The 10,863-nt window shown below is 35.9% G+C and overlaps 1 protein-coding gene across 1 annotated transcript; it reads left to right on the forward strand.

Annotated features, from left to right (window-relative positions):
- The first annotated feature begins 359 nt into the window (after window positions 1-359).
- On the forward strand, window positions 360-10,653 carry Es2 (ess-2 splicing factor homolog). Its single transcript, XM_085950567.1, has 9 exons — window positions 360-589; window positions 696-852; window positions 1,877-2,065; window positions 3,058-3,251; window positions 3,893-4,072; window positions 5,415-5,523; window positions 8,367-8,523; window positions 8,667-8,807; window positions 10,141-10,653. Exons 1-9 carry the CDS (start codon window positions 431-433, stop codon window positions 10,502-10,504), a joined length of 1,650 nt encoding a protein of 549 aa, XP_085806693.1. The 5' UTR covers window positions 360-430; the 3' UTR covers window positions 10,505-10,653.
- The last annotated feature ends 210 nt before the right edge of the window (window positions 10,654-10,863 follow it).

Below are 10,863 nucleotides of genomic sequence, written 5' to 3' on the forward strand. Positions count from 1 at the left end.
TGTTACTATGGAAATCAAAATAACATTTCAGTATTCTAAAAAAATGATTTGTTGACAATAACCTTATTTGTCCTAAATTATTAATACATAGAATTGTCAAGTTTATATGATTCAACAGAAAATTTAAAAAGGTGGTATATAACAAGTTCTTTTTAGTATGCATTTTAATAAATTTATTACTTTCCATAATTTGGATTTTTTTTTTCATTCGAATCTGTAATTATTATTGCAATAAATTATAGACATCTATGAAGGAATAGAATAAGCTATACAAAAAAGTATAGATGTTTATAATTGACTAGCAATGGCTTTTGTTTAAAAATACTCCCTGTTTTACCAATTGACTGCCATATTTTGACAGTTCAATAAAAACGTTTGTTGACGTTTAGTAATTTTCAAAGTTATTTACTTTTCTATTAGTTGTAATAAAATGAGTTCAGATAAAATTAAAGACAGACCGGGAGAAAAGGCTTTGCAGGCTTTTAAACTGCTTGACAATGACGCCCCGCTGTTCAAAATGCCCGCACCTCGCAATACAAAAAAGCAACCTCCAAAGGCCAAGGTGCTCGATGAGGACACCTATATTGAGGTTAGATCGGTTTTATTTCGATTATTTTAACAACTTAATCGACAATATAGATTGTCTCCATTTATATGTATCTTTTACGTGACGAAAGTGTTGTTTTTTGTTCCAGGAAATGGCTAAAATAATCCAAAGAGATTTCTTTCCCGACCTGGAGAAATTGAAGGCTCAGAACGAATTCTTGGATGCTACTGAACGGAAAGACCACCAGAAGCTTAGGCAGTTATTTATTAAGTATAGTACTGGCCACAGACCGCCCACTGAAAGATGTAAGTCGTTTGGAATCAAAAACAATTAAGTCATTTCAGAATTGCATCTGCTTGCTCTGGCAGAATGTTTGTTAGTGCATCAGCGATTAAGAAAGTGGGCCCTACAGCCCGCTAAGGAATGTCGTGGAAGATGGTAGAAAGGTGCCAGGTTGTCCAAAAGGGCCAGAGAACAATACAAATCGATACCTCTCACTGTCGCCGCGGTATGAACGATTTGATGTGTTTTTAAGTTTTAATAAGTATCGGGAGTTTTGTAATTTTTGTACAGGAAAAGAACAAATATCACATTTAAATGGATTTTCGGTTCTATAGTTTTATCCTGGTTACAGCAGCAAAGCCATTTTGAAAATAGCCGATATACTGCATTATTTGTTAGTTTGTGTTAGGTTAGGTTAGGTAATCCTAACAAATACAGCATATCGGCTATTTTCAAAATGTATTTGCTGCTGTATCCAGGATAACCGACTAGTACCGGATTTTCTCTATTATGTGTCATTTTATGTGTTTTAAGTGGTGATGCCTGTATGTGAACAAGATCACATTCCATATGGTTCTGTTTTTATCAATTTAAATATATCGTTTTTTACTTGACTTCATGGAAGGGCGCCGATGAATTATATGCTCTTAAAGAGGACGGTATTCCAAAAAAGTTTACGATCTACGATCTGTCAATTTTCAAGAATATCTGGTGCAATAATTTTTTACGGAAAATCAATATCTATATATAAAAAAACACTAAATTTAGTGTCATACGCCAGATGCGTATTTTCCAAGCTTGATGCATATTAAAAAATGCTAGATCTGGTAATAAAAACGCTAAGTTGGTAACGCTGCCATCATTATACTAACTCACACACTCCCCACACATAATGACACGACATAATCCATCAAATTGAAACATCAAAAAAACTGAACTGTCAAAATATGTAAACTAGATAATCGTCATTGTATAGCAGACAGAAAATTCAATCGACAACAATCGGCCTAATTGACAAGTAAAATCTTGAAAATGTTAATTTTCCAGGCTACACTGACGCAAGTCCCGCAACCTTCGAAACTCCTCATACTGGAGTGCCATGCACTCCATTAGGACCCCCTCCTGATACAGAAGATGGATTAGGAACAACTCCAAGATCTCGAGACCCCAAGCAGAAGTCACTGGCAATTGAACCCGACAAGATCAAATTGAAGGTGTCGTCGAAACATTCTTTAGGTACATATTTTAATTAACTTTCATAATATATAGATTCTTTACTCTTGTCTTACTGCTGTAGCTAGTTAACAGTCTTCCACCCAGATGGCTTTGCATCAAAAACATTTCCAGCTGCTTGGTACAAGTCCATCGGTTGAACAAGATCAACCCATTTTAGTCACGAAATGTGTATGCATTGTGATATCTTCTGCTTCCCGAATTCTTTGTAGACTTTGTGTTTGTAACATAAGCGCCACACTTTATCTTCATTCAAACAAATTCATTGTTTCACACATTGACTCATTTTAATGTAGTTTTATTGTCAAATTAAATTATTACAAAAATTATGATTTGAAACGTCAGGGAGTAATTTTGACTGATTCTATTTGATATGGTGCCCGATGGTAGTGGCTCGGCAAATAAGAACTTGTAAAACTCGTTGCAGTAGTCTCAAAACTTAAACACCAAACTAACAATCCAAATGTTATACATACACTCTACGTCTCGTTGGTTGCGTAGTATTCTCGAATATGTGTTGATTATCTGGTGTCCTTATGAGGTTTCCTACAAACATATTTTAGAGCGGGTCCAGAATAAATTTCTTCGATGTCTTTATTTTAAGACATATAATTATGATTTTCCTTTCGATAATTCATCAAATGATTATTTTCCGACTGCCTTTCTACAAGGCATGCTTACTTTTCACTCTCTTGAATCTCGTAGGTCACTTCTGCTGTTGAGACATTTTTGCCTGTTATCGTGAAGGATGGTTTCCAATCCTAGTGTCCTAAAAAATTTGAATTTACGTGCGCCTGTCAATTACCTACGTGGTCGCAGCCATGCTCTATTTTGGGTCGGAACCGTTTCGTCGTGAAAGCTTAGTGCCACCGAAACATACCTATATTTTTAGATTCTAACTATATAATTATGGACATATTGTTTTTCTAAAAACAGACACATGGTGATTTACCTTCTAGTAGGAACCTACACCTAATGAAATGTGACTATTTTAGATTCATATTTAGCGGCATACACCAGCGAAGATAACAGCAGTTTCGAAGACCTGATGGAAGAAATGGGTCGACGAAGCCGTGCCAAATTCGCTGGACAACTCGAGGAGGAGAGAGAAAGCCAGCTGAAGATGCTCACAGCGACACAACTACTCTCTATCGAAGAACAGGCCAACGATATAGATAAGCCAAAAGACGTAAGGGAAAACATTCAGTATTTTAATTTTTGAGACTATGGCTTACCCTACCAAATGTGGTATAACTAGCTCAGATACTAATGTGGCGATCACGATATTAATATGGCAGTATCTGACAGGTCGCCGATTTTTAATGACACACGTTGAATGTAGAGCGAAGCTCATACTACAATCGCTGTGATACTGATAATTTGTGGCTTAGTATTTCATAATTATTCAAACAGATGTCACTGTGTGTTTAATTTTTTAGATTATGCAAATCAATCGACAGTGGCTAGTAATTCGAGTTTAAAGTTGGACGAGATAACTCGCGAAATTTGTCATGAGTCATGAGTAGTCTCTGTTCTGGCAGAACACACTAACTGGAGAATATTAGTTTTGAGTAATTTGACTTTGAAGTTGTTAAAATGTTTGAAATGGTCTATCATGTGAGTTTATTAAGTAATCGTAAAATGACTTTAAAATAAAGACTGTTTATTTATTAAGAAGGTTTCCAGAAGGTAAAGTTTGAAATAAGGAACATTTTGGTATAACTAACTCAATATGTAATTTTTTCAAATTAGTGTCTTCTGCCAGAAAAGTGACGATATACTCATATAATTTATGCCTCACACTATATTTCAATTTTTCTCAATTCACAGGTGGAAACGTGGAGTTACAAAGCGAAGAACTATATAATGTACGTGCCGGATGGTCAGCCTGTAACGCATGATCCCGCCAAAGAAAGACAAGAGGTTGTGCACGCAAACACGAGAATGGAAAAGGACCCCTTTGATTATCAACAGAGCAAGGAAACTATATCACAAATCGCCAAAAGCCAAGTTAGTATTTAATTTAGCAATAGTTGATCGTGGAGGATATGTTTTCGATACATTCGCGATGATTTGAAAAGTTTTTTTAATTTACTAAACATAATTATTAACAACAAATTAAATGTCATACATAAAATAATACTAATATACAATAATAACACCCACGGTGGCTGCGCGGCTTAAGCATTGGACTATCACGCCGTGGGTCTCAGGTTCGAATCCTGGGTCTGGCAAGTACGCATATTGTTTTTCAATTTATGTGTGAGTCAGGGTATGGACCTAATAGGTTGAGCAAGTGGCTGACATTCATTTCTCGTAAAAAACAAAATCTGTTAATACAAACCTATACTCTGTGGAGGCCCATATGATCCTATTAGGATCGGACATGGTCGGAAAATATGAATTTATTTTGACCTGCATTGCAAAAAATAATCTACATAGTTTACCTTGCTTGAATCGTCTGTTTAAATTTGTCGATAACTGTCAAATAATCTGATTACATGCGTGTGATTCCACTCATTATGACAATTCCTAGCAGGTGGCCATGTCTAAATAAGGCGGGACAAAAAAAATATTATTTAAAATCGATTGCGATATAACGAATTCACACTCGCCGGGGTCGCGATGAACGACAGTTACCTGTACTTATGCAACATTGTAAAATTTCTGCAAGAGCAATTTTTATGTAGCAAACATCTAATGAATAAGATAAATTATCTCGTTCATCATACAGTTTTTCGCTATAGCATCCTTATGATGCAATTTTATTATGACCTTTCTTTTATGGCACACTGAATGTGAAGAACTCTACTTAGACTGTTCAGCAGTCTTATATTATGAGCTTTTGTTATTTATTTATTACCATTTTCGATTTTTCCTCTCTATGCCCTTCCCTCTCCATGGGCATTCTTAACAAGTCATGTAAACTCAGTCAAAGGTCACTTGTGTGCATGGTGACCTGGTGATCATGAATAACTTCTCCTGACGATGAGAGTAGACGAGGGAGGTTGGTTTGATACGACCACTAACTTTAATATTAAAAATGGTGGCCATAAATAATGCCGCGATTCACCACCTCGCAAAAAAATATTAATTTTCTATGGCTACCAATGGAAGTGTCATAATAATAAAAGTTCATAACGCTCACTCTAGGTATAGTCCATGTTATTTGTTATTCTTTCATAGAGTCCCACTCAACTCAGTCCATTGCAGGCCTCGGTAGAATACACACGCATATTAATGAGTCACGTAATGGGCACGCAGTCGAACGAGACGCTACAATTTCATAAATCTATTACCTTTCTTGAGTGTTCCATTACAGTCAATAAATGTTTATATTTATATATTTTAGGAAAGAATCCTTAGTGGCAGAATTGGGGTAGATGGTAGCACCCTGCTCGATGGCAAAAGTCAACGAAGTGTCGAAGGAGGATTGGGCAGCGGGCATCAAGAAATATCAAGTAAACTACCTATTCACTAAGAAAATCAATACTATCGACAGAGGGTACCTGATGCAATTTAAATTTAAATTCTAATTGTTTTAAGTTTTGCATTATTCCGTTATTTAGTGACATTTCTCATTAGCTTATTTTATTAAATTTCCAACACATTACCTAGTTCCATTGTTTACGAGTAATGACATTATAATGCGCTTACCCACTGAATGTATTAACAACATCTAAGGCTAAGGTATTCACTATGGGTTTTTACAAACACTTTTATTATATCGTCTCTGTTCTGGCAGAACATACTAACTGAAGAATACTAGTTTTGAGTAATTTGACTTTGAAGTTGTTAAAATATTTGAAATAATGGTCTATCATGTGAGTTTATTAAGTAATCGTAAAAAGGGTGACTTTAAAATAAAGACTGTTTATTTATTAAGAAGGTTTCCAGACGGTAAAGTTTGAAATAAGAAACATTTTGATACTAACTCAATATGTCATTTTTTCGAATTAGTGTTTTCTGCCAGAACAGTGACAATATTAAATTACTATACAAAGTAGAATTAACTGTATTCATTAACAGTGTGTATTTGCTTGCCATTGCCACTGGAGATGCCGAAAAGTGAAACCCAGGTCACAAAAAATGTCTCAAATAGAAGTATAAAACTTAAAACAATTTGATAGAATTTAAATTCAAATTCTGTCGAGTACCCTTAGTCAATAGTATTAATTGAGGCGCTTAGTCGCTAAACCCGGAGGTTTTTTTGAGTTTCGAGTAAATCATGAAAATTTTGGGCATTTACGATTATGTTGATACTAGTAGTGGTGACGTTTGTATAGCGATTTAAACCTATGCTAAAAATCATGGTTTAGCGCATCTATTCTATACACAAGACTGCTATCGGCAACTATCGAGGGTAGTTTTGTATTAAAGTATTAGCACTTATTGTAACAATTACAATAAGTTAGTTGTAATTGTTACAATAAGAGCTATGTATCAACAACACCTCTCTTGGCTGTGCTAAATTTTAGAGCGAGATGACAATTTTGACTGTTTACACGGCTAACTTATTGTAACAATTATAATACAGGAGGACCTCGACTTTCGCACATAATTGGTTCCTGAAAAGGTGTGCGAATGTTGAATGTTCGAAAGTAGAGGGAAGTAAAAAAAAAATTAAATTGTGTGTATTTTGAAATATGTATTTATCAAGTAAATATAAAATGTTTAAGTGGGGTTTGCGGATGTTTCCCTTATAAAGTTATCAAGAGTTAACTGTTTGCCACTCTTCTTTTTCTTATTTTAAATGGTAAATTATTAACTTTACAATATTGCTTAACTTCTGGCACGAAATGTAAAGTGAACCAATCTTTTAATATTAACGCAGTAAACCCAGTTTTTTTTTATCTTTATTTGATTACTGGAAGCAATTCTTTATCCTTCCCTTTCAATGCCCTGGGATTTTCTGGTTGATAAATAAACATTGGCATCAATTTTAAATCACCAGCCAAGTTTCCACCAAGAAGCAATGTCAATCGGCTTTTAGAAGGTTTATGCCCAGGGGCAACTGATTGTTCCTTAGATAAGAATGTACGACTAGGCATTTTTTTCCAAAATAAACCTGTGTCATCTACATTAAATATTTGGCTAGAAGAATATTCTCCATCTTCAATAATTTTGGATAATGAGGAAATAAATTCTCCGCGAAAATCAGCCGATTCTCCAGTGAATTTAATATAAACCAATCGTTACTTACTTGAAAAATCGTGTTAGAATCTTTTTTTAATCTAGCCTTCCAATCTTTGTGCAAACTAAGAGCCTTCGCTTGAATAATTGAAATATTCAGAGGGACATCTTTTTGATGTTGGTCGTCGATCCATGATGACAAATATTTTTCCATTTCATCCATAACTATGCCGTGTCTTTTGGAAACAACCTTTAAAGATATATTTCCACAATTTTGAACGTATTCCTTAATTTTATTTTTATTTTTCAAAATTGAACATATCGTAGTAGACCTGTTTGTATCATGCGAACGTCCGATTGAAGAAAAAGATTCACCGCAATCAGAACGTCGTGTGAAGTATATCCTTGATTTCTCTTTGTTCGTATCAACACTGCAGTTTTTCTGTTTCTCACTCTTGTTTATAAATCTTTAGGGTGAAATATTTCAAATGAATAAAATTAGCAAAACGCACAACATAACACGCCCGCACGCGCTCCTGCGCAAGACAAAACCTATCCTAGCTAGCTCACAAGCAAAGTGACGAGTGCGAGCAGGATGCAAGTGACGCAAGAAATGCACTTGCTTGTGAGCGAGCGAGAAGGGGATATCTTAACCCCACGGCCAACGCGACGTTTTAAAAAAACGATTTTTTTTGAAATGTACAAAATAGCGAATTGTGCGAAAGTCGAACGTTCGTAAGTCGAGGTCCGCCTGTACTTTGATTCAAACATATGAAAAACTACCCTCGAAGCTACCGATAGCAGTCTTGTGTATAGAACAGATGCATAGAGTGGATTTGGCGAATCAAGTCAATATTCATTGTGTTTTTTTGAAGAAACAGGGTGGAATTTAAAACTAATTTTATTGAAAAATCGCCCAGAGCAGGTTTGGCAACTAAGCAACTCGATTATAATATTATATTTTTTGTGTCTTTGGTTCATATACCTATTACGAATTTAATTGGTTAATCGAATAAAATTATCCAGTTTTCGGTTATTTTAGAAATAAGCGTTTACCTGGTTTCGAACCTCTACTCTAATCTTTTGAATGGTAGTCTGCAGTATAATAGATTGAACAAGCAGACGGATATAAAGACGAAATTATTTTTAGTAAACTAATTCTCAATTTCAGGTGCAGGAACCCGACTTCTACCTTTGACTGCAGCACACTCCTTTGTCCGGACACCTTCTCCATGCCCCGGTGCACCGGGGGAATCTCCCCTCATGACCTGGGGAGAGATCGAAGGGTCTCCGTTTAGATTGGACGGAGGAGATACGCCACTTCCAGGGTGAGATATCAAATTTTATCCTTGTTTCAATGGTTCTTCTTCTACAACTCAATTCAATCCTCGCGCTGGTACGATTCCCGGTAAGGTAATTTTCTAAAGCCTGGTTGTTTATATATTTCAATGTCATTTTTTGTCTTTTATAGGAAAGCCGCAGGGGCTTCGTTCAAAATGGCTCTGGTCCCAAAGAGAGAGCAGCTGGCCATGGCGTTGGCAGAGAAAGCTGGTCAGCGACACCGAGCCATGAAACAGAAGGCCATGGATGCCGCTAAACGAAGCATGTTATCGTAAGAATTGTTTATTCATTGATTCCACATACCAGTGTCGATCTTGGCAGCCTTTGAAAGACGTTTTTGTTTCATGACCATTTACTCGACCTATTAGATTTATGCTCTTGATTCAAACACACATTGAATAAAACAACATGTGAATTTTCCAGATTCGATATTAAATAATGCTCTTCTATCTGTGTCATTTCCGTTATCGGATGTCAGGTGATGATTTTGGCCACTTTTCCCTGTCTGTCTGAACGGGGAAAGAGTGCCAAGCTCAAATTAGTCTTATGAGATTATTTAGCGAGGATGTTCTTCTGCCATGATAACTTCTTTTTTATAAATTCTTAAAAAAGCTCATTTTGGCGTAATTTCAAATATCTACATTAAAATTTTTGTATTTACTCGTTATCCAGGGGTAGTCAACCTGGTCCCTACCGCCCACTAGTGGGCGTTCCAGCTTTCATGGTGGGCGGTAGGAGTTTTAAAAACCTTTTCATTATGTACAAGTCACAGGGATCTCATTAATAATTTAATTAATTAATTTATTTTCATCAGACTCCATGCTTTTATGTATGCAAAGTATAAATCGTCACTGTTCTGGCAGAAGACACTAATTCTAAAAAATGACATATTGAGTTAGTTATACGAAAATGTTCCTTATTTCAAACTTTACCGTCTGGAAACCTTCTTAATAAATAAACAGTCTTTATTATATAAAGTCATCCTTTTTACGATTACTTAATAAACTCACATGATAGACCATTATTTCAAACTGTTTAACAACTTCAAAGTCAAATTACTCAAAACTAGTATTCTCCAGTTAGTGTGTTCTGCCAGAACAGAGACGAAATAAAAGATAGATTTAACTACAGTAAGTTGTTTTAGAACGATTTATTCTGCCAAACTTAGCGAAAGTCTGACATATAGTATTTGGTAAGTAATTAATATATGCTTTAACTTGCTGTAATTCTGCTTTATAAATTTTATAAAGTAAAGTTACTTCCCTACTTTATAAATCACCATTACTGTGGAACTGGTGGGCAGTTAGAAGATTTTACTACTAACAGAGATACAAAAGTGGGCGGTAGGTATAAAAAGGTTGACTACCTCTGCTTTATACTGTGTCTATTTCTTTATTCGGTTGAATCTGTAATTTGTAAAATTCACTATATGTAACTAAATAAATTTGATTTGGTTTTATTTGATACAATTTTGAATTTGAAAGTTGTAATTTAGCGCTGTTTCTGTGAGTGTCCACGCCTCCATTCTGTATAGTATCTTACCATTCTTGTGCTGATTTCTCGATTTGAATACACAATGTAATACATTATTTTTTATTACGCAGCCCCTCGCCGCGCATGGCTACCGGTTCGACCGCCGAACGACTAGCATCGATGTCTCCGGCCGCCCAAAGACTCGCCACTACTCACCTAAAGCGCCACCTCACCGGAATAGCAACACCCAACTCTACCCTCACCCCTCGCTCCGGATCCTCGGCCGGGCGCAGTCTCACCCCGCTGGTCGCCAACTGGAATAGCAGCGCTAGCAAAGCGGCCACTCCCAAGAGCGCCAGAAGAAAGCCCGCCACTCCACTGGGCGGTAGTAGCACTAGAGAAGATAGAAGGCCAAAAGATAATCTCACAGACGATTTGCTGCAAATCACGGTGCCCAAACGACAAAGACTTACAGCTGCTGACTTTTTTACGTAGTTTTGTGTGATTTAAAGTGTAAATAGGTAATAATTTAGTACAGTGAAACCCCAATTCTACGGTTCAAAGGACCCTAAAAAAAACGATAAATGCGAATATATGTATATATATTTTTTTTTTTTAAAACTCGTTTTTCTCCTGGATTATTTTTGACATCTTAAATTATTTTTAGTTTCTCAGCTAGAGTTCTAGTTTTCTTCATGGGGGGCATTTTAGTTGCGACTTATAAAAAATCGTGATACAAGATGCGAGGCAAGCCTGAGCACCGACTGACCTGTTCAAACAAAGCGACGCGACTGAAAGGTCTGTATGTATCATAAACAATTCTACGAAAACGAAATGAAATATGTTCATCAAAA

The sequence above is a fragment of the Rhyacophila brunnea genome, unplaced genomic scaffold (assembly GCF_057557595.1).
Source record: "Rhyacophila brunnea isolate RB1 unplaced genomic scaffold, BYU_Rbru_1.0 scaffold_23, whole genome shotgun sequence".
NCBI lineage: Eukaryota > Metazoa > Arthropoda > Insecta > Trichoptera > Rhyacophilidae > Rhyacophila > Rhyacophila brunnea.